Here is a 26021-nt window from a genome sequence, read left to right as displayed (position 1 = left end):
TAAAGATAGATGCCCTCCAAAAAAACAGACTTGAAAATGCTAACACCTAACATATTACGAACAAATGACAAAGCTGGCAACTTGGTTTAAATAATGGTCACTGAAACAAAACTTTCAGGGAACACAAGCTCTTCAGCAAAAGCTATATATATAACTAACTGTTACAAGTATACTTGAACTTCCCTGTATTTGTTAATAATTGACATGCTTTCAGTCCTACAATGCACACAAAAGTAAAATATTAAATTGGCTATTCAGAAAGAAAATCTTTATATATTTTTAAAATCTAAAAACCATTATCAAAAGTAAGTAGATTTTCGGATCAATCCCTTCACCTCTCCAACATTTTCTTTAGCTAGTACACCCTATAATTCTAGAGCTAGAGAGACACCACTGAAGAAATCAGAGCAAAGCTAAAAAAAAATCATAAAAATACAAAGTAATCTGACTTGGGACAACATTTATAGAAAATTGTTAGCCATACAGGATACTGTGAAAAAATTGGGAGTATGAAAACTTGAGAATAAAGACTCTGACCAATAATATATATATTTTAAATCTTAAATTTTTATAAAAGCATTTGTGCAATCAACTTACATTAAAATCAAGAAGGGCATCCATTTGATTTTGAATAATTGGTACAGTTTTTAGGAGTTTTTCTGTGTTCATTGTTCGCATAACACCATCAGCCCTGTTTAAAAAAAAAAAGAATTGTTGTTAAATCTACATTTTAAGCTCTCATCTCGTTCTCTATTTAAAGAGAGAACAAGTTGCTATGAAACATCACATATTTTTAAATCATTATTGAAGCTGACACTTCAAGCAAAAGTCATACAGAAAACGCTCTATGTCCAACATCAAAGAGCTAAAAAAAAAAAAGTGTAAAAACATGAGACATAAAAATAAAAGCTTACATTATACAGCCAGACTTACAGCCTATTTTTCACATGAGGAAATCAACTGATCCTCACACATTCATATGTGTAAAGGGCAGTTCTACAGATTTTTTTTTTTAATTAAAAAAAAAAAAAAAAAAAAGAAATCATTGGCCTCAAATCACTAACCAGTTAGGACATGATGGAGCCAGGAGTTGAACTCAAGTCATAAGTACTGCTTTATTTAAGGTATTTTATTTATGACTCAAACAATAATGAACTGTAAGCCATTAAAATATGTGATACCTAAGAGGAATGTTTTTTTAATATTGTTAAAATTTCCAAAAAGATTTAAATATTGCTTTAGATATTTCTAAAGCTACAAGAAATATTAGCAGTAACAGAAAACACTAGAATTTTACAAAAGTGGTACCAAAAACACTAGATAAGAGGTACCCGGAGCTAAGGTACACAATGAACATCAGACTCCATTTTAAGGCTTTGGTGCATGTTTTTCAAATCCTCACAAAAATCCTATACATATTTTCCCATTTTGTTGATGATGAAGTTCTAGGTTCATTGAGAGTATATGACTGTCTAAGGTCAGAGAACTAATAGGTGGTAAGGTCATTATGGAAACCCAGGTGTATTAGACTTGAAAACAGTGCTGTTTATAACCTTTTGTCAGAAAAACCATCACTTCCAGAAAGTGTGCAGACTTCTAATTTACAAATGACCCAAACTTACTTATAAATAGCCACTCCACCCTGGGCTACCCCTTCAATCACAACCCCAGGTGCCAGTAAAACAATTAAGCTATGTAAATCAACAACAGTACTTTGCAAGACAAAATGAGTTTAAAGAACACACACTGAATAGTAGGCAACTATTACCAGCCTTAGTCCAACAACTCCTTCTAGTAAAAAGTATTAATCCACGGATGACTGTTTCCCGTCAAGTACTATACTCCATTAGTTGCTACTAGCTGCTGCAGCTTTGCATGAAGACACCACTTCCTCTTTACAACCATTTTTTTATTCTCATATACCTCACTCTCATTTTATCAGTCATCATTAGTATCCTTTTAGTTCGCCCTCCTCTCCTTGCTAAAGTCATTTCTGACCTGGTTATTTCTTCTTTATCACGGAAGACCTGAATCCTGGCTCAATTTTTCTTGGTTAATTTCAACATCTACATGGACAACCAATACAACATCTTGATCTCAAAGTCCCTTGACCAGCATCCCTATTCCTATGGTCAGATCATGAGACCTTACTGCCCACAGAAACCACATTATTCCTACTCCCGGCCCCAACCACCAGTATGAAAAATAGATAAAATTTAGACACCTTATCCTATGACAATAACCCTTTAACCTCCCAGCTGCTTTGGTCAAGTACCTCCATGGCAAAAACTATCTGACTTCATCATAAACTTCAATGTATCAACTCCCGCCACTACCCTTTTCATTTTAACTTCCTCTGTCTAGCTTAGAATTTCACAGATCATTATCGTAATCACTACCTTGCAAATACTCTCAACTCTCTAACAATAACGTGGCAAATTCACAATACTGGCTAAGCAGCTGAGTGCTGGTAAAGAAAACCATGTAACAGAGCAAACTAGTAAAACTCTAAATTTCATTATCATCAACCCCAAATGGGGACTCGTCGTTGCCAGCCATCTTCTTAGCTTTCTCTGGTGAATTCCTATAAGTACTTTCACCCGTCTCTCACCCATCCTTCCCTGCCTCCCTATGCTCGACACACAAACTCAGCTCATACTCCTAAATATTTCACTCAGAAATAGAAAATGACAAAAAGACATTGTCCAGTCATCTCAATAACAAAACTACTTCTATCTGGTCTGGTCCTACTCAATGGAGGAAATCTCTTTCTATGAAATACAAATATCATTCAAAAGGTCCTCTGACTCCCACTCTGTCACAATCCTTTGGTTGTCCTCTTTTTCTCTAATACACAACTGTCTAACAGAACTATCTGCAATGGTGGAAATGTTCAGTATCTGCATCATTCAAGATGGTAGGCACTAGTCACATGGGGCTACTGAATATCCAAAATATGGCTCATGCAACTGAAAAAATGTATTTTGTATTTCACTTTAATTCATATGTGGCAAATAGCTACCATACTGGACAGTGCAGCTCATTAATCTCTTCTTTTATACTACACCATTCCCATGAACATGCTGGCAAAGTCTCTAAGATCACCATTCTTTAAACACACACACTCCACAAAAATCATATTCCCATTCAGCTACCATTTGTCTCGCAAAGCCAAGCATACTTCTCAAAAAGAGTTCTACACTCATTTTTCATTCATTATTCAATTCATTCCAATATAGGCCTCTCCTTTCAACTCCAGTTAAATTGCTCTAGTTTAGGTCATACAGTAGAAATTCCATGTTGCTTTTCCAATGGGTACTTGTCTTAAGATTATCTGACTAGACTTCTCACAGTGTTTTCACTATCACTTTTTCAATCTTTTGTGGCTTCTCATCCTTTACACATCCTCTAAAATACATGTTTTGTATCTTAAGGTGTTCCTGGGCCCTATGATCTCATTCTATACTTAAACCCCCAGGTGATCTGTCACTCCAAAGACAGAAATCACCAAGATGCCAATGATATACTTCTACTTCTAGGCTAAAACTCTCAAGTTCCAAGTTAGTATATCCAATTGTCTACGTGATATCTCACCTTGTACAAATCACAGGCTGTCAAAAATAGTATTTCCAAAACTAAATCCTTAATTTTCAACCACTATGCCCAACCCTAATCCACTCCAAAATCTTCCCAGTAAAGGGTGCCTATCTCCCCAGTGACTTACACCAGAAACCATGGGGACAATTTTGATTCCCCCCTCTCACTAGACCCCACATCTTTTCTTTCCAAAGAACTTTAAATTTCTTAATTAAGAAAAATCTTAACAGTTACCAAATGCTTATATTAGAGTTTAAAAGACTCAAATAATTCACAAACACAAGTGCTTGAATATGATTCAGGCCAAATACATAACAATTCATATTCCATGCAGAACACCACGTTTTATGACTTTAAAGTACTTTTTGATTATTTTGTTCAATTAGCCAGCACATAGTACATCATTAGTTTTTGATGTAGTGTTCAGCGACTCAGTTATATGTAACACCCAGTGCTCATCACCACACATGCCCTCCTTAATACCCATCACCCAATTACCACCCCATCCCCCTGCCCCTCCCTTCTGGAACCCTCAGTTTGCTTCCCAGAGTCCAGAGTCTCTCATGGGGTGTCTTCCCATTCAGTTTTCCCTTCCTTCCCCTGTGGTCCTTTGCACTATTCCTTATGTTCCACATATGAGTGAAACCATATGGTAATTGTCTTTCTCCGCTTATTTCACTTAGCATAATACCCTCCAATTCCATGTCGATGCAAATAGTAGGTATTCATCTTTTCTGATGGCTGAGTAATATTCCACCGTATATATAAACCACATCATCTTTATCCATTCATCTGTTGAAGGGCATCTTGGCTCCTTCCAAAGTTTGGCTATTGTGGACACTGCTGCTATGAACATTGGGGTGTATGTGCCCCTTCTTTTCACTACGTCTCTAACTTTGGGGTAAATACCGAGTAGTCCAATTGCTGGGTCATAGGGTAGCTATTTTAACATCTTGAGGGACCTCCACACTGTTTTCCAAAGTGGCTGTACCAACTTGCATTCCCACCAACAGTGTAAGAGGGTTCCCCGTTCTCCACATCCTCACCTTGTTGTTTCCTGTCTTGTTAATTTTTGCCATTCTAACTGGTGTTAGGTGGGGTCTCATTGTGGTTTTGATTTGTATTTCCCTGACGGCTAGTGATGTTGAACATTTTTTCATGTGTCTGTTAGCCAACTTCTTAAATACATCATAATTAAATTCAGATACTTGTTTCTCAAATAAAAAAACAATGGATTAAAGGCTGGTCATCCATGTCCTTATTTACAGAAAATACCTAGATTATTCTGTCTTTTGCTTATTATGTAATAGTGTGTCTTGATACTTTGAATCAAACCAATTTAGAATTCAAGATAATTCAACATTAAGTTATATCAAAAAGTGGAATGTTAAAAAGAAAACATAAGGACTGATGTTTAATAACCAACTGAAAAGATAAATCTACTGGCAATTTATTGGATTCACTTTCCATAGAACCATTTAATATAATATTTACAAACTGACCTAGTCATCTTTTCAAAAACTGCTAAACACCGCAGTAAGTCCTGAAGATATAAATATGACTAAGGTTATATTGCCCTCATGCAGGTGACATGTTACATAAAATCTAACAATAGAAACAAGATTTCCTCAAAGAAATGATGTTTGAGTGAATTCTTGAAGAATGACTAAGTATTTACCAAAATAACAAAAAAGAAGCTTTATTTAAAAGAAGGCAGTACTCTTTTTTTTTTTTTTTTAAGATTTTGTTTATTCGACAGAGATAGAGACAGCCAGCGAGAGAGGGAACACAAGCAGGGGGAGTGGGAGAGGAAGAAGCAGGCTCATAGCGGAGGAGCCTGATGTGGGGCTCGATCCCATAACACCAGGATCACGCCCTGAGCCGAAGGCAGACGCTTAACCGCTGTGCCACCCAGGAGCCCCAAGAAGGCAGTACTCTTAAGCAAAAAGCCATTAACCGTTATTGGGCAATAGTTCATCTTAATTTTTTAATATCCTATATTTCTATTAAAAATTACAGTTGATCTCCACCTCACTTTTTTTATACCAAGATATATTCGAAATGAATCAAAGACTTAAACATAAAATACTGAATCCCTAAATATATACAATGAAAACATGAATAGGTATTTTGGGGGTAGAAAAGCTCATTCTGAGTGCCCATAAAAAGAGAAAAGCCAGAAAAATAAAGACTACAATTTTGATCACATAAGATTTTAAAACTTTTAATAACATTTAAAAAAGAGAAAAATATTTGTAATTCATGACAATTTATTTTCCCAATATACAAAAAGCTTATTTGTTGGAGTGTCTGCCATGTGCTAAGCATTACATACAATATTTAATTCTCACTACGAGCCTAAAAGACAAGTGCTAATAACATCAATGTTTTACATTTTACAGATGAAATAATTCAAAGCTTAAATCAAGGCTTCCCCATTGTACCAGAAAACAATACAAATGGGTTATATGCACCAAGACATTAATCCTTAACCCTTCAGCCTCAAGAAGTGTTCTTAATTTAACCCACTGTCCTGTACAAATGGTATCAGTTTATGCTCCATGATGTGGAAAAAACTAGCAAGGTGATGGATATGCAATAAAAAGATCCTGTTCTTAGAAATATGCACTGAAGTATTATAGGATATAAAACTATAAAAAGGCATGAGGTATGTAAACCGCTCTCAAATGGTTCAGGGAAAGAAAAAAAAGTACATATACACACAGAGAATAATTAAGTAAATGTGAGAAAATATTAAAATCTGATGAATCTGAGTGAAGTGTGTAAGAGTTACCTATATTATTCTTGCAGCATTTCTGGAAGTGAAATTATTTCAAAATAAAGTTATTTTTAAAAAGTCAGCAAGCTGGCTGTAGTATGTTACTAAAATTCCTCGTCTAACTGGAGTGAAGCTAGAACTCAAATCTAGATTAATCTGACTAAACAGCTTGTTGAGGGACGCCTGGGTGGCTCAGTTGGTTAAGCGTCTGCCTTCGGCACAGGTCATGATCCCAGGATCCTGGGACTGAGTCCCGCATCAGGCTCCTTGCTCAGCAGGGTAACCTGCTTCTCCCTCTGTCCTGCCACTACCCCTCCTTGTGCATACATGCTCTCTCTCTGACAAATGAATAAATAAATCTTTAAAAAAGTAAACAGCCTGTGAACTCTTAACATTAAACATAATAGGAAAGAATAAAATACCCAATAGGGTAGGGGGCAAGAGATATTAAAAGGCAATGAACAAAGCAAGAATAGCATTTTAAGAGAGAAAGAGGCTCAGTATCACCATTTATTGAATTGTTCAATCACTCAATGTAAAATGAACACCTAATGCAATACCTTTTCAAGAGGATGGAAGAATACAGTGAAAGAGGTATCTATAACTGTACTTAAGTCAGTAATTCAGTACAACTTTTATAAAGGGCAATTTGGTGTTTTCTATTAAAATGTTCAATGTATATATATCCTTTAACCTATTGGTTCTAAGAATTTATTCTACAGGAAACTTCACTTAAGAATATAACAACTTCTGGGGGGATGGGGTGGCTGGATGATGGACACTGGGGAGGATATGTGTTGTGGTGAATGCTGTGTATTATGTAATACTGATGAATCACAGACCTGTACCCCTGAAACAGATAATACATTATATGTTAATAATAATAATAAAAAGAATATAACAACATGCAAAAGGATGGTCATGCATTGCTTTTATAAGACAAAAAAAGAGAGTAAATCAAATGTTCATCTAGAACATCATCCTATAGCCATTCAGAAGAACGAAACAGATCTAGAAGTACTGACTGAAAATATTTAAAATACACAGAAGGAAAGTGGTCTTCAAATAACATAATCCAATTTGTTACATGATTTTATGTGTGCCTTCACACACATATATATTTCTATTTATAGGTTACATATACCAAACATGCAAAATTACCCTAATAAATAAAACTTTACTATTTACCCCACAAATCCTCTCCAAAACTAAAACAGTTCACTGACGCTTAGTCATGATATAATAAATTTTAAGTGCTGTCACATTCTCAACTTACACCCTAATGTCCTATATTTTTTCTTTCTTATTTATACAATCTGATACATATATATGTGATATATATATGTATTTATATGTGTGTGTATGTATCTGTGTGTGCTTGTCAATTTTATGCTTCTTGGTTCACTCAATTATGGCTCCTTGATTCACTTTCCTTTCCCTTTAAGGGTAGTTTCCTTTAAGTCAATACTGAATATATTGTGCATAATCAAGGGCTGTTCTCAGCCAAATAATGAAAGTTTGCTCTATTAAATACAGAGTACAGAAACTCTCCTCAATCTCAAAACTAGCCCTTCAGATTAGAAAAAAAGTTACTATTTTAAAAATCTATGAATCTGAAATCTACAAATATCTTGAAGATTAGTTTTACTGAACACACTTTACAGTGAAATATTACTAGAAGTCCAAATGGAAAATGGTTCATGGGACAGAATACTGGAATTAAGACACAGATTTGTAAGATGAACTCCTCTACTATCATCTCACAGACAACAAAGTACTTAAATACAGGAAACAAAATTTGTGGAACTTAGTTTTGGTAAATTCCAAACTAATCACCTCCTGATTCATTTGGAATAATGATACAGAACATTTAGGCTGTTTCAAAAATGCTTAGAGATGCCCGAGTGGCCCAGTTGTTAAGTGTCTGACTCTTGGTTTCAGCTCAGGTCATGATCTCTGGCTCGTGGGATCAGGCTCTGAGTCAGGCTCCGTGCTCAACCCAAAGTCTGCTTGGTATTCTTTCCCTCTGTTTCTCCCCCAATACCTGCCCACCTGCCCTCCCCCACCCCACTACGTGTGCGGGCACTCTCTCTTTAATAAAATATCTAAATAAGATCTTAGAAAAATAAAAGTTTAAAAAATAAAAATGCTAGGGCGCCTGGGTGGCTCAGTCGGTTGGCATCTGACCCTTGGTCTGGGCTCAGGTCATGGTCTCATGGTTGTGGGATCAAGCCCCACTTCAGGATCTGCATTCAGTGAAGTCTGCTGGAGATTATCTCCCTCTCCCTCTGCCCCCCTCCCCGTTCCTGCACTCACGAGCACACGCGCTCTCTCCCTCAAATAAATAAATAAAATCTTCAAAAAAATAATGCTTAAATAACTAAGGGGTTATTTCTACATTTGTATTAAATTTTCCATTGCAGTTTAGTAACATTTCAAGAGAACAGTTTAAAGAAAACATTAATTGCTTAGATATTTGAGCAGCAAGGAAATTCAGAAAGGCATTCACCAAAATATTTCTGCAGAAGCCAGATTCCCCTTAGGGCAGTCCTTTAGAGCTACTAGGGTCACCAATGCCCCCTTAAGCATGTCTTTCATGGCTTTTTCCTGAGATATTCTCATATATCCTAAGAAAAATCTGTATACTAGGCTGTATCAGGTAGCAATCCACACTACAACAAGGATGCTACAACTTGAATACATTTTGCTAGGTGAGAAAAGCCAGACTCAAAAGGCCACATAATGTATATTTCATTTACATAAAATATCCAGAATAGGCAAATAATCCATACAGACAAAAGTAGATTTGTAGCTGCCAGGGTGTGGAGGAAGAAGGAAATGAGAAGTGATTGCTAACGGGTATGAGGTTTCTTACAGGAATGATGAACTGTTCTAGGATTAGACAGTGATTTGGCATAACTTCGTAAATACACTAAAACCCACTTAATTACATACTTTAAAAGAGTGAATTTTAGGTTGTGTGAATTGTATCTCAATAAAGCTGTTATAAAATTAAAAAGAACTTTACGAAATCCTAGCACAAAAAGCATATGATGTACTTCAAAGAAAAATTAAATTCACCTTTTAAAACTGGACTGATATTTCACAATTCATAATCTAATAATTTCTATGGTTTACATTTTAAAATAGTCAAATTCATCAGATCTAAAAAAAAAAAAAGGGAAAGCTGAACTCACCCTCTTTTCACTTTCGTGAAATCAAATGCAACTTGTCTGTATGAAACTGCTTTTTCATTAAGATATCTACTATACCGCCTAATAAATGTAGACATGTCATATCCTGTAAGAAAAGAAACAGAAAATGTTTTCACAAATTATTAAAATCCCAATTTGCTTAAAAAACCAACTCATTTCATCCAATGGCCATACTATCTTGATATTCCAACTCAATCTAATGATGTATATTAAGTGACTAATAATGAATAATATCACATTAAAATCTCTAAGACCTCACATGTTTTAAGTCAGGTAGGTCATATGTGGCTTTGAAAAACCTCCCAGGCCTTAGAATTTCACTAAAATAATATTTCTATTTTACTTCTGATCAACATTCTTACCACAACTGGAAAACCACGTTCTCTTAAACACTATTTAATAACCTCATAACTCAAATTTAACATCCTGTGGAACCATCAGCCCCTCTCCTCAAATCATCAAGCAATTTTATAATTTTCATACTTATGAAACCTTCAGTTGTATATTATTTGTAGCAAACAAACTTACATGTGCCAACCTTATAAACACTGCATAAAATTACTGCATAGTACAATGAAAGAAATGGCAACACATGAGTTTAAGGCATAACAAGAAACAACTATACAGGTATTTTCGATAAAACTTTCTCTAAGATTTTCTTATATCACAATCATGAGATTTGAAAACTTCAGCAACATAAGATCTATTCAATGTTATTTAAAAAGCAACTTATGTTTTAATTACTGCCTTGCTCAAGGAAGTCTATAAATTTTTGCTACTAATTAAAAAGCAGGTTCATCTTATTTTAGTTCATCTTCATCTAAAAAATTTCACTTTATTTGATGATCTCTGCAACTTTAGAAAACAATACCAAAACAATGACAAAAATGTAAAGTGACTGGATTTAACATCATCACCAATTCATTTATTCAGCAAACACTTCTTGAGTGCCCACTGAAATGCTGCTGGAGAAAAACCAATGAACAAAATTAAAAAAAAAAAATGACTGCCCTCATGTATTCTCATAACTACTACTGTATTTTATAAGGTGTTACATACTCACATTCCCCAGCTCTTATAGTTTATATTGTTCCCTCTAACCAACTCTACTCCATCCTCCTGTGTTCCCACATTATTCTTATTCTATGTTCAGTTCCTAGCTATTTCATGTACATAGTGTCTAACTAGAGTCCTATTTATATTTATATACACCCATTATAACATCCAGTGTATATATAATATATATAAATAAATATAAATAAAATAAAATATACCAGACTCCACCCAACAAAATACATGTGCAATCAAAATTACTTGTCAAAACCACTGTATAACATGCTTTTAATTACTTTCTGAGTTTTCTCTACAGAATAGGAGCTTCAAATAAAAGGCTTAAAAATGTTCTCCACATAAAAGGAATAAAAGTCCTAAAACCTTATTACTAGAATTGCTTAATTTCCATCTTAAGAAAGTAGAAAATCCCCGTTGCTAATAATATTAGATACCAAAAAAACCCATCTGGACAAATGCATATACTCTGCTTTTGAGTAGTAGTTTGCAAATTGTTTTCCACAGACTCTTAACTTCAAATGAAGTGAATGAAGGGAAGCAGAAATAAAAATATGAGCAAGTAGAGTTTCTTCCACATCCCAGAAAACAGACCAGCTCCCGTTTTATCTGTTACATATTTCTGGTTTCTATTTAAGGTTTTATTTGAAAAAAGTATTCTACTGCTTAATTTATTTTTAACTACTTAAGACTACTATTCCTCTTATTAAAGTAAAATCACTCTTGTAACAGCCCTATGGATAGATTACCAGCCTTCCAAAATCTCTGGAAGATAGGGTATTTGATTCATTCTAATTAATACTTCCATCTGCCAAAAGTGAACAAGTACTGAACCGGGCAGCCCCTGACCCAAACACTGCTAGTCACTAAATTCCATTGATGTTACCTCCACAAGAGACGTAATTCAGGTCCTCGTTACCTTTCTACTAGATGACCAGAACAATGACCAGAACAGTCTCAGTGTCTTTAAGACTTTATCACTCTAATCCAACCTGTACTGAGCTATGGCACTTTCTTTGTAACACACACTCTCTCTCCCTTTCTTCCTCAAATCAAAAAACACTGATGGTTTCTCACTGCATTATAAAATCACAACTCTATAAAAATCTTTCATGTCTGATTCTGGCCGCAAACAGCTTCTTGAAGGCTATCTGCCACTGCATGTTCTGCAATACATCACCTGCAAATTCTGTTCATACTCATTCATACTCATTTGCTCTATAAATCTTAAATATTCCATACTCTTTCACATCTGTGTACATCTACGTACCTTTGTTTAAGCCAACCCATGTCCTCGTCCATCTTTCAAAGCCCAGCACAAAATCTCCCCTTCTCCAAAGACATTTCCCAGACTGAGCCCTACTGTTGAATATTCCCAAGTCATTTGGTATGTCCCTTATGATGTTACTCCTAGAGCTAGCCCTGTACAATGTTAACTGCCTAGTTCTGGAACTAAGTACAACAGATCCCAGTAAGACAGAATGTGCATGGAGCACTACAACACCAGAGTATAGCAATCTCAAGTTACTGAATTAAAAGTAAATGAAATAACAGGTGGGAGCATCAGTGAGCAATTCATCTGAATAACACACCATACTTACCTTTGCTACTAAAATGTATGATATTCCCAGCTACATTTCTTAGAATAAAGCATAAAATAATAATAACAGTAACAACGAAAGCTCTTATTTACATAGTGTTTCCTGTGTGCCAGGCACTGTTGTAAGCACTTCACATTTATTAACTAGGTTAAGCCTCGTAACAACCCTACAGGGTAGGTGCTATCATTATTCCTGACTTTATAGACGCAGAGAGGTGAAGTAACTTGCTCAAGTTCATGCAGCTGGTAAGTGGGAGAGATGGGACTAAAACCCAGGCAGTTCAATTCCAGAATCAATGCTTTGAAACCACTATCCTATTCTATTTCTCAGAGTTCTAGGTGCAAAGTACAGAAGTCAATCGTAATCTGCACATTAAAAGACAGTTTTTTCTTCCCTACACCTTTCACTAAAATATGAGATTCCTCCACAGCTAGAAGACAGAGTTCAACTCTGCAGTAATCATCATACAGGGTTGATTTTCCATAATGAATAAGTTGTCTTTACCTTGCAATCCACTTTTATCCAAAAAATTGCTTAAGTTAAACAACGTGTTTCTTGAAGCCAAATACTGAATAAAACGCTGGAAAACAAACAAAAAATTATGTCAAATTAAGGTAATGCCATCTAACAAACTCTAATTTGAGAATGGGGGGTGTGTGTTTTAACACATTCCATTAAGCTTATCTAGCTTAAATTTCTCATCCTCGGTCCTACTAACTACTTACCAAACCTAAAAACATAATCCATATATTTCATTAGTACAAACGAATTTATTAAAGCCTAATGCCCATAGCTTTGGTATAAGCATCAAAATAAAAGGAAACAGGCACTGTCACCCTGGAACTAGCAATTTTGGCTTTATAAAAGTGTATCAGGACTACACCTAATCACACTAAAGTAGCATCTTTCCTTTAAACAGCTACCTGGTGACCCAAATTTTTATGACATTTTAAAAAATGAAATACTTGTAATCATAAAAAAGAATAATATTATAGACATCCCCTTACCCACTGTCCAGATTAAACACACTGCCATACTTACTTTAGATCTTACAGAAACAAAAAATTAGAGTCTACAGAAATACCCCTTCCATCTCATTTCTTCCCTCTTCAAAGTCAATCACTTTTCTGAAGTAGGTATCTATCATTCCCACACATATTTTTACAATTTTTCTATATATTTAACCTATAAACTGTACACATTTTGTTTTCTATTTTAAATTTACAGAAAAATCATACTGTACTTATTCTTTTCCAATGTGCTTTTTAACAACTTCTCAAGAATTATCCATTTAATATATGTAGATCTAATTCATTCATTTAAAATGATACTCTAGTATTTCAATGACATACTATATCATTATGTATCAATTTCTCCATAGATGTTTAAGTTCTTTCCAATTAACTATTATTAACAATGTTTCATAGGCACCTTGGTACTTGGTCTCCCTGTGTAAACATACAGGAGTCTATCATGATAGAAACTTAGGGTAGAATTGTTGGATCAGCACATATGTAAAGGTCATCTCAAAATACTGTCAAAATTCTCTCCAAATTGCTTACCACAGAACACTACCTTAACTTCCCTTTACATACACCCTCCAAAATAGAGAGTTAATTCCTTTCAATTTCACTTCTCCTTAGGAGTTCCTTTTTTTTTTTTTTTAAAGATTTTATTTATTTGACAGAGAGAGACAGAGCAAGAGAGGGAACACAAGCAGGGGGAGTGGGAGAGGGAGAAGCAGGCTTCCCACTGAGCAGGGAACCCGATACGGGGCTTGATCCCAGGACCCTGGGACCATGACCTGAGCCGAAGGCAGATGCTTAATGACTGAGCCACCCAGGCGCCCCTCCTTTTTTTTTTTTCCTTAATGTGTGCAGAGGGTTACTCTCAATTAGGATGTACACCATCACTCCCCTAACTCAATCTTGTTCATCTGCATTCACCCCAAAATAACAAGCCAGGATTTTGAAAAACAATTTGTAAACTGAAGACTCACATTTCATCACTTATCCTAAAGTGACTGGCTTCAAAAAGGTGTTAAAATATCCTAAGCGAAGAGGAGTCTGGGTGGCTCGGTTAAGCGTCTGCCTTTGGCTCAGGTCAGGATCCCAGGAGCCTGGGATGGAGTCCTGCATCAGGCTCCCTGCTCAGCAGGGAGTCTGCTTCTCCCTCTGCCCCTCCCCCTATCTGTGCTCCCTCTCCCTCTCAAGTAAATAAAACCTTAAAAAAAAAATATCCTAAAACAATATTAGACTCCATGATTTTCATATGCTCTGGTAATTCTTTATTGTGGGAAGCCTGTCCTGTGCATTATTATAGGTTTAGAAGCATCCCTGGCCTCTACCTAAGGGTGCCAAGAGCATCCATCATTTTCAACAAATGTCCCCTGGCAGGGGCAGGACAAGGGATCACTTTCCTCCCTGCCCTATGATATTCTCATCACAGCACAGTAAAATCGTATACATACTCTCTCACAGACTAATAAACCTGCCAATGAGAAGAACATCACCATTTGTCTTAGCTTCTTAAAGGAAATTAAACATGGGTTTATCTAAAAACCACACAGAAATACTATCATCTTTCTCCTCCTGTCAGTCAAATGTAAAGAATGACAGTCAACTTTGTTTCTTTGCCTTTGTCAAGGTTTTGCTTCTAGTATTATCACCTTATTCATAGTCTCTAAAAACCACCACTGATAGTTTTCCTCTTTATCTGGCATTCTAATTGGTTATATTTGTGGCTTTTTCTTTTTAAAGATTAAACTATATATATATTTTTTAAAAAGGTGAAAAATACCATAAGCCTGAAATTCTTTAGATGATCATTATCTTAAATAAACACAGTCCCGATAAAAGCAGAAACTATTACCATAGTTAAGATCAAAATGCTTCAAGTTATATTAAAGCTAGTATATCCAAGTATTCCTATTGACTCTGCACAATGGTTGTAACAAATTAGAAAGCAACCGAGTAACATACATCCTAAAAATGATCAAGTCTGTTGACTAAGCAATCACAATTCAGGTAACACTTCTGGAAATAACTTTTAAAATTTAAATACTACCAGTAAAATCCAATGTGGTGCTGCTGAAACAATGAATAATCAGAAAGCTAAATTTCTAGGAAAAGGAAAGTTAAGAAAATTATGGAATATATGACCCATTAGGTTGTCATTAAAAATGATAAATATAAAAAACTTAGAAAATAAAAAAGCTAAATATAATATTTTATCTAACTTATGATTGTAGCTATAAAAAAAAAAAAAATCACTCCAGGACAAGGACCAGAAGGGAATACCAAAATGTACATAAAGTCTACAATGAAAGTGTTCTAGGTAAATTCTTGCTTTAATTCTGAACTTCAGTGATGCTCTATTGGTATCTGCCAAAGATGACAGCAGAGCTTTATCACTGAAAAGCCCAAAATGAGTCAAGTGATGGATATCAGAAAGTCATTATGCTCAGAAGTCTAATACCAATAACTAAGTCCCTCCCCATTTCTCCAGAAGCCATCTCTCAGCAACCAGTGGGCTGCATTTTTCTAAGGTGCATACTAAATGTAGATTTATCTAGTTGCATTCAAATATTTTTTTAACACAATTTTAAATGTTCCTTTTAACTCAACTTTGCAAGTATAGTGGGCTGAGAAAACCATTTAAGGTAAGAACTAAAAATCAGCTGCTAAGCTGTCCTGGAAAACAAGACGATTCTCTCCAAACATTAAAATGCAAAAGCTTATGCATCTTTTCGTTAACCTTTTGGGCCATGAAGACTTCAAAGAAGACTTCAGACACACCTCTGCTTAAGAAGGCACAATCAGTCCCTCTCAGCAAATGCCATCTTAGTCCTCAATATAACAGCTTTCAACTAGGCAAAGTGGTTCCAGAGACAACCAGACAGAAATCTGAACCATAATAAAGCAAAAGACAAACACACGGTCTATACACAAGGCCTAACCAGACCAGTGCTGCTTACAAAACCTACCTCTAGGCATTAATCCCTGCTTCTTGATCCCAAAATTGTAAGTCCTCTGTGCTTTGACCCATTTTCTGCTTCCCGACTTACAGACCATCTCCTTGAATTGTAGAATCTACAATTTTATTTCTGCCTAGTCACCTTGCCCTTTTAACCTGTATTATTTGGATGCTGAAGACATTCCTGAAATCTCGGTGGGAGAGTCAAGCTGAATCACCAACCATTACAGCGGTATACCTGTTAATTAAAAATTTGGCTTACCTCATTTCCATACACCATCAAATGATGAGTTGTAATGAGAGATTTGAAGACCACCACCCAACTACTGTTAGTAGTTCTTTCAAATAAACTGTCTGCCAACTGTGGGATGTTCACATTCATCTCATTTGTGCACTGAATTAGGTCTGCAATTAGAAGAAAAAAATATTTACTCTCTGGCTTTAATTTATTATTAATTTCAGATGTGCATACTGACAAGTGAAAAATCTAACAGTGGAGCAATAATAGTTTGAAGAAGTTATTAAAAATCTCTTAGGAGAACAACTGAGACCACTATAATCCACCTGAGAAGTTAACAGGATATTGATTAGGATCACATAAATGATCAATAACAGAAAGTAAATCAAACTTGCTACAAGAGTTATTCATCCTAAAGTATTTTATTTATCTCAAAAGGAACTATTTCAAAGCCCTGAAGAACCTTCAATTCTCTTATTACTCATAAACCTTCAGGAACTACGATGGTAGGATTATTCATCCCTACCATTCAAAAAAAAAAAAAAAACTTAAAAAAAATCATACCTATGGAAGCATGAACAAGCTGAAGATCAAACTACCTTTATTAAATTCTCCCTAGAATGCTGTATTTGCACGATTAAGAAGACAGAGCAGATATGTGGTCTGAGAGTGGGTAGGATCTCAGTTTGTCTATATAAAAATTTCATTCTTCTCTCCCTTCAGTTTTACTGAGTTAGTTATCAGCTGGTATTAACTAGCTAACACTAACAAAACTGGAAACAAACTGAAGTTTCTTGTTGCATAAATTTCCAAGTAAGAAATGAACCAGGAATTCCATTTGCTATTACTCTGAAAACAGTTAAAACAAGTTAAGTTCCAAATTTATATTTTAAGTGGGAATTCATTCCTATAAAATGGTCTAATATACAATTGTTTCAGCACCAGAAATGGGGGTGGGGGGAGAAGGCAGCTCTTAATAGACCTCAGAGTTTTACCTCCAATCTACTTGAGACATTACTGTCAAATTCAATGACGAAAATACAAAATACAATCCAATTTAGAGAACAGAGAGGAAGACCAAGAAATGAGTTGTTTTACTTTTAAAGTATGTATAAAAAAATGCATAAATATCTCAGCTATATAACTACCATAAAGGGAAAGAAATTAAAGTTATTCATGACTCATAAGCAGTTTGTCTACTTTTAATCTTCAATGCATAATGATTAAATAAAAATTCAAGTGACCTAACTTGGCCTTGATCGCAAGAAACACAGAACTATGACCATTTATCTGCTTACAATCTTTCAAAAACGTTTGTTCTAAAAGGCCCAATTATTATACAAAGTAACATTTGATAAGCAAATGAATTTTAGATAAGCAGTTACCCTAGCCAACAATGCTTAAAGAACAAAGCACAAAACAGTCAAACATAGTACCCATGGAACAGAAGACTGATACAGAGCTTTCACAATTCATACTCGTAACAAAAATTAAATAGTACTTTCAAATTGGTGTGTATGGTTCAGTATCTGATAACAAAAAACAGAACTTTATCTCTGCCTTCTCTGATTCTTCTTAAATAGTACTTCATAGCTATCCTACAGCACTAAATGTATTATATACACCTTATTCCCAAAGCTAAGCTTTCTTTTTGCCTCTCAAAAAGCAATCTGAGGGCAAGGCATATTTGTCTTGCTCCTTTTGAATCCTTTAAAACTTCAAACACACTAGTCAAGTTCTGAACTCAATTATGAGAAGTTATATTCTTAGTTTATTTTTTCTCTATTTATCTTGATATATGTACATTTTCTATATCCTTCCAGAAAGTGTCTTGATAAGCTATTAAATTCTTAGTTACTTCCCCTTGATGGCATCAAGTCATTTTATACTCCTCAGAATCTTTTTTTTTTTTTAGTTTTCAAACTGAACCTGTCATAAAATTTCTTGTTACAGTATTACCCCAAAGATGCTCCTACCTCTCTGTATTCATTATACTCCCCGAAGCCCACTGGCAACCAAGTCTCCTAAATCTCTAGCAATTCTACCTGTCCCTCTCCATCCCACTATCATTGCCAAGCCAGACTTTAAATTCTATTTATTTCTTTTAAAATTCTTTTAAAAGATTTGAGAGAGAGAGAGAGAGAGAGAGAGAGCACAAGCAGGTAGAGCAGCAGGCAGAGAAAGAGTGGGAGAAGCAGGCTCCCCGCTGAGCAGAGAGCAGGACATGGGGCTCAATCCCAAGACCCTAAGATCATGACCTGAGCTCAACGAAGCCACTTAACCAACTGAGCCACCCAGGTGCCCCCAAATACTATTTATTTCCTAACTAGGGGGTGCCACCTCTCCTGGAAGTATTCAGATATTGCGGAGGGAGATTAACACACAGAGCTTTTACTGGCATTTAATACCAAGGATGAGGAAGATTAATTGTCCTGCAATGCACAATCAGCACTTCACAATTTAAAACTGTTCCAAGGGTCGTTGAGTTTAAGCCTCAAGTTGAGGGGAGAGCCTACTTTAAATAAATAAATGAATTAAAAAAAAAAAACCTGCTCCACCCAAAATTGTCCCCACTAAGAAATGCTGGGACTGACTGCTTCCTATCTGATGATAACTGATTTGGGGTCTCACCCACCTCACACCCTTAAACATTCTCTAAACTGACCACAGAATGATCTACAACACAACAGTTTCACTGCTTAACCTCAATGATGTCCCTACTACTTACAGGATGGCATACATTTCATCCTTGTCAATATTCTCCCTTCATCAATCTTAGCTTCCAATACAAAACCACTTTCCAGTTTTCTGTGATGTCCCTTCTGTTTCACACCTTCACCTTCACATTTTTGCTCACTCTTCAAAATGAATCAAGTCTTCCCTTCACATACTAAAGTACCTTCCAGTCACTAAAGCTCGCACATAATTCTACATAATAGAATTCTTCTACACTGTAATTATTTACTTCCAAATCATTACCTTCTAACTAGTTTGAGGGACCATCAAAAAGGAGACTTCAGACATTTTTGTTAGCAATTTCCATCCTCTTCATCACAGAAGTAATCAACTGCTAGATTAGTCAGAAAGAGCCTGATCTTAAATGAAGCAAAAGGTATAGATAGTAGTTTCAACAACTATACGATTTTATATATAATATTAGAACATATATTTTTCTACCAATGCTATATAAATCCTTTGTGGTCAGCTCTCCTCTGCATCACTTTGCTTAAGCTGATGTCTCCTTTGCAATGCCTCCCACAGGCCAAGAACTCTTACCTCAGGCACTCAGCACTTGCTGTTCCTTCTGCCTAGAATGCTCCTCTCCCAGATATCTACACTTTGCTCCCACACTTTATTCTTATAGATCTTTGCTCAAATGTCACCTTATTAGATGAACTCTTCTGAATAATTATACAATGTAACAAACCCTCAGAGCACTTCTCTACCTCCAAACCCTCACTATCCATCCTTTTTTGTCTACAGAGCATTTACCACCTAACTCATCTTAATCTGTGGAATGTTTTTCTCTCTCAATTAAAATATAAGTTCCATGTGCACAAGGCTCTGTTTTGTTCTCTAGCCCAGAACAGTAAGCCTTGTCTACAGTGGTCACTCATACGTTTTGAATACATTCATTTAAATAAGCATATGGACAGTCCTAGCATGACTTTTTAAATAAGCATCCAAAATGGTATTTTTTACATTGACTAAAAACCAACAGCCTCTACTTGCACAATCTGTTATTGCTGAAAGAATAAAAAACAAACCTGAGCCCAATACATGTGAAAATTTTCAAATTTCAGGTTGGAGAGAATCAAAATAAAGGTTTTTATTATAATGCTTATGAAAACTATAGTATACTTTAGAAATGACTACATAAAAACTGAAGGTAACTCCGAAAACTAAAATACAACACTTTAAACAGGAAGAAGAAATAAAAATTCATGCTGAGATTACAAAGCCACACTAGACCAAATACAAAACCAAAATAACACAAATATTCCTGGGAGAAGAAACAATGAATCATTAAACCAACTCTGCAGAATATACTTCCCCTAAATTATTTTAACTCAAGCAGTTCTCTAGGCAGTAATTTCTCCTCTGCACAATGTCTCTACTACAATAATAGTTTGAAAATGCTTCCAAGTCTGAGCTCCAACAACTGAGGAAGGAAAAGTGTTATCCCACCTCTGACTAACCAAAAACAAATCATTCCAAACAAGAATCACACATATCACGGGAATCTTGATAGCTACTGCTTTTCCCATTCTTGATTCAGAAAACTTCAGTTCTTAAAAACCACAAACTAGATATTAAATTTCCCTTACCAATCAAAAGGGTTCTAAATAGAAACACATCTTATATTTTCTTTAAGTTATTTACCTTAAGAATATAAAAACTTAAATACCTTCTTGATATTACATTATTAGCAATTCCTAAACACCACACTAAAAAAAAATTACTACAGGGATATAGGTTCTTTGCTTTAGGTGTAGATGAGAATTTATGAGGATTCTAGTACTTAAAGGCAGGAAGAAAATATGCCTACCACAGAAACGTTAAGAGCATTTTTCCAGAGACAGTGGAAGGAACCAATCTCTACTACACAAACAAAATACTCTCACTTATATTATCTAATACGCCCCTCCAACAATAACAATGTCTGAGGTAGAAAAAGTAGACATTACCTGTATTAACACAAATAAGACTTTCCGAAAGGTCAGGTCACAGAAACTCACTACTAGAGTAGTGACAGATTTATGAATAGAATTAAATTTTTGTAAAAGATAAGGGTGCTTGGAAACATATATACCAGGTGAATACCCAATTAGCCAATTTAGAACAAGTCCTAAATCTCTCATCAATTTAAAACAAAAATGCAAAATGGAATTTTTTCGGGGGAAAATGTCCAGCAAAGTATCAAAAATTTAGGAGTAACCAATTACCAGATGGCTTTATTAATCTTACAGCCATATTCTTAGTGCAGGCCACAAGCCTATATACATCTCCCAAGGCAGAGTTCACCAAGTTTAGAAACTTAAGCCACTTAGAGTTCACTTCCACAGCAAGTCAGGCATGCACCATTAGCAGAATGTTGAGGGTGTCAAGTTCACAGGCATACAGTGGGCTATATATACCAAAACTATGCTGATACCCAAGTAGATTTTCTAATAAATAAACTTAGCTAAAAACAGTATTAGTAAAAAACAAAACCCCCACAATGTATCATAATCATTTAGCCAAATGCTATACTATCTCCTTCAAAAGGATCACTCTGAAACATACTTTTTTTGGTGTGTATGTGTGTCTACATCATAAGACTGAGGAACAGCTAATGCTGTTAGAACCATGTATTAAGAAATACTATTAAGTACTATTCTTTCCTCAGTATTCTTATATATATTACATATACCTATGTCACATATATTAATATATAAACATATTTTAAATGATTCCAAATCTGTTTTATATCAATTTCATGTGTGTTTTTTTTTTTTACCAATAACCCCCTTCACCCAATTCTCCCACCCTCATTTCCCACCTCTTGCAACCACCAATCTATCCCCTGTATCTATCAGCATTTTTTAGACTCATGTAAGAGATAACACAGTATTTGTCTTTCTGTGACTTAATTCACTTAGCATAATGCCTTGGAGGTCCATCCATATTGTTGCAAATGGCAAGATTTCATTCTTTTTTATGGCTAATATTCCATTGTGCAAACATACCACACTTTCTTTATGCATTCATCCATCAATAGACACTTAGGATGTTTCCTTATCTTGGCAACTGTACATAATACTGCAGTGAACATGAGGGTGCATATATCATTTCAAATTACCCAAAAGTGGAAGTGCTGGATCATACAGTTCTATTTTCAACTTGATGAACCTCCATACTGTTTTTCACATTAGGTACACAAATTTACTTTCCCACCAACAGTGCACAAGGATTCCCTCTTCTCCACTTGATAGCTGTCTTTTTGATAATGGCCACTTGTGTGAGGTGATCTCTCACTGTGGTTTTGATCTGCACTGTCCTGATGATTAATGATACTGAGCACCTTTTTACATTCCTGTTGGCTATCTATATGTTTTCTTTGGGGAAAAAAAGTCTATTCAGATCTTCAGCCATTTTTAATGGAACTGTTTGTTTTTTGCTATTGAGCTGTACGCATTATTTATATATTTTAAATATTAGCCCCTTATCAGCTGTATGATCTGCAGTATTTTCTCCCATTCGGTAGGGTGCCTTTTCATCTTTCTGGTGGTTTCATTTGCTGTGTAGAAGCTTTTTAGTATGACATAGTCCCACTTAGTTTTGCTTTTGTTGCTTCTGCTTTTTGTGTCAGATTAAAAAAAAAAAGATCACTAAGCTCGCTTCAGCAGCACACATGCAAAAAATCCTCACCAAAACCTGTCAAGGAGTTTTCCACCTATGTTTTCTTCTAGGAGTTTTATGGTTTCAGGTCTTACATTCAAGTCTTTAACCCATTTTGAGCTCATTTTTGTGTACGGTGTAAGAGAGTGGTTGAGCTTCATTATTTTGCATGTGGCTGCCCAGTTTTCCCAGAACCATTTGTTGAAGAGACCATCCCTTTCCAAGTGTTTATTTTTGGTTCCTTTGTCATAAATTAATTGACCACATATGCACAGGTTTATTCATGGGCTCTCTATTCTGTTCCATTGATCTGTATGCCTACTTTTATGACAATACCATACTGTTTTAATTACTATAGCTTTGTAATAGTTTAAAATCAGGGAGGGTGTGTGATGCCTCCAGTTTTATTCTTTCTCAAGACTGTTTTGGCTACTTTTGTGTGTGTATGGTTGTTTTGTAAATTTTAGAATTATTTGTCCAATTTCTTTGAAAAAATCCCATTGGAATTTTGGTAGAAATGCAACTGAATCTGTAGATTGCTTTGGATAGTACGGATATTTTAACGGCATTAATTCTTCTAATCCATGAGCACCTTTATACTTGTGTCTTCTTCAATTTCTTGTATTAAGTCCTGTGGATTTCAGTATACAGGTATTTCACCTCCTTTGTTAAGTTTATTCCTAGGTATTTTCTTCTTTTTGATGCAACTATAAACGGGATTTTATTTGCCTGATAATTATCAGTATACAGAAATGCAACATACTTTTGTGTGTTAATTTTTTATCCTAGAACTTAGTGCTTTCGTTTCTTAGTTAACGGTTTTTTGATTAAGTCTTTAGGGTCTTCTATATAATATCATGTCATCCGCAAACAGTGACAGTTTTACTTCTTTCTTTCCAATGTGGATGCCTTTTATTTCTTTTTCTTGCCTCGTTGCTCTGGGTAAGATTTCCAGTACCATGTTGAATAGAAGTGGCACAGAAGTTGCATCCTCGTCTTCTTCCTGGTCTTAGAAGAAAGGGTTTGAGCTTTTTACTCTTGAGTATGATGTCTACTCATTAACAAGACTCATTTCTTCAACCATCTAGAAAATTCGAGATACACTCAATTTAGAAGGCAAATTAAGTGAATCATCAAATGTTGCTTCACTGATCAGATTTTGAATCTTTCCTGGGTAGGAGTACAAATGGTAGGAACAACTCCAACAAACAGTAACAAAAAGAGTAGTCAAAAAACAATAGAGGACCAGAAAACTTTCTGAACTTTTGCTTTTTAAAAAGTATCAGCAACATTTTTCTCATTTAGCATAAATTGGAAAATATTTATAAAACACACAAGTTGAAATCAGACTTATGCCAAAAGAATTTTATACAAAGAGGCACGTTTGCCCTTATCGTTTAAGTGTCAAATATCTGGGAAATGGAATGAATAGTCTTAAATATTACTACTTGACTCAATTTTTGGTGTAAGGGGTCACAAAGTATAGTCCAAATTAAGATGTAAATGTTACCATTTTAACTTTATAGTTTGCAGGGTCTCCCATGTGAAATACAATGTTATACTTTTCTATAATTCCCATTAGAATTCAGAAATATGGTCTTCATAGACTGGCTTATACCTTAAGAAATAAATCTAACCAACTTATTAATTGGATGTGAAAGTAAAAACTGGGAAAAAACATACGACAGAATGTATAGTACAAGTAATAAAGACTGAATTAATTTGAAAAGAGAAGGGTGCATTTCAAAGCATTAAAAAGAAATAAAGATATCCAAATGGCTTTGATAAAAGTACTATGAAGCTACAGGAGCTAAGTCACAATGTAAGAGGACATGTTCGATAATGGTAAAGATAGTAGTCTTGCAATGAAATACTATCAGGCCAAAAAACACAGGGCAAAAAAGGCTGACAGGGGAAATGCTCACAGTACATTAAATCAAAGCCATGTTAAAGAACAATACAGAGTAAGATTCCATTTTTAAAAACCGTAGATGTATAATATTTTCTGATACAAACTGATGTGCCTCAATAGGTTGAGCCAAAAAAACCTCAACACTTTCAAAATTATTCAGCAACTAAGTTATATATGAACAGGTAGTCAAAATCAGTATGTAGAAGAACTATATACCACTATTATTTCCATAATTTTACAAATCTCAATAAGCATATTTCATGTCACACAGGAAATACCAATCCTACACCAACTTACTAATTGGGTGTAAAGGTAAAAACTGGGGAAAGACTCACATACCAGAGAATGTTTGGTACAAGTAATAAGAATTGGGCGAAAATTACAAGGATGAGTTAATTTGAAAAGAGAGAAGGGTGCATTTCAAAGTATTAGAAAGAAATAAAGATATCCAAATGGCTTTGATAAAAGTACTAAGAAGGTAATGGAGCTAAATCACAATATACAAGGACATTCCAGACCCTTTGGGGAATACCATGATCAATGGCAGAAAGGACAGCCATGATGTGTTCTTTTATTTCTTCAAGCATGTGAGGAAGAGGTGGTACACGCACAAGAGATGCATGGTATAACAGCTGAAAATCTGGTAGCCACTGTTCCAGAGGTAGGCCAATACTATGAACGCCAAATTCAATCTCTCACCATGGTAGATGAACCTTAAGCTACCTCCAGAACCCACAAAGAAAGTAAGGCAAAGGCCCATCTTACTAAAAAAATAAATTGCAGCTACAGGAAAAACCAATCTGTGAGCACAACTAGATACGCTATTTCTGTCACTGGGTTCTCTGCAAAATGAATGAACAAAAGAGTCACGTATGTGAAAACTAAGAAATGTAAAGATAATGCTTTGGTAATAGTACATGCTATATTTAACCTGTTTACGCCATAGTAAGTTTTTCTTTCCCTTTTTTTTTTAAGTTAGATTTATTCAAGTAATCTCTACACCCATGGTGGGGCTCAAACTCATGACACCAAGATCAAGAGTCACATGCTTTTCTCACTGAACCAGCCAGGTGCCCCAGTTTTTCTTTCCTTTGGACTGATTTTTTTTTAATCGCCATGTAAAACAAGAGGTTTTCTTCCCTTAAAAACTATTCAACAGAAAAGTTACTAGGCAAGCCATTACAAATTCTCTCATTATCTAGCTATCCCTATTTATTTTAAAGTTTTTTTTGAAGACACATTAACCCAAAAAGAC

General features: G+C 35.2%; 1 protein-coding gene across 24 annotated transcripts in view; it reads right to left on the bottom strand.

Moving 5' to 3' along the window:
- The window catches only part of PICALM (phosphatidylinositol binding clathrin assembly protein), a 98387-nt gene that overhangs the window by 51547 nt on the left and 20819 nt on the right, over positions 1 to 26021 (bottom strand). For all 24 annotated transcript variants that reach the window (XM_057316769.1, XM_057316771.1, XM_057316770.1 and 21 more), the window contains exons 2-5: positions 16498 to 16640; positions 12765 to 12840; positions 9574 to 9676; positions 598 to 691 (exon numbers count right to left, since the gene is read on the bottom strand). In XM_057316769.1, the coding sequence (XP_057172752.1) occupies positions 598 to 691; positions 9574 to 9676; positions 12765 to 12840; positions 16498 to 16640 (416 nt within the window). The remainder of the gene's footprint in view (positions 1 to 597; positions 692 to 9573; positions 9677 to 12764; positions 12841 to 16497; positions 16641 to 26021) is intronic.

Source organism: Ursus arctos, unplaced genomic scaffold (genome assembly GCF_023065955.2).
Source record: "Ursus arctos isolate Adak ecotype North America unplaced genomic scaffold, UrsArc2.0 scaffold_22, whole genome shotgun sequence".
In the NCBI taxonomy this organism is placed as follows: domain Eukaryota; kingdom Metazoa; phylum Chordata; class Mammalia; order Carnivora; family Ursidae; genus Ursus; species Ursus arctos.
This window is presented reverse-complemented; position numbering and strand designations above follow the sequence as displayed.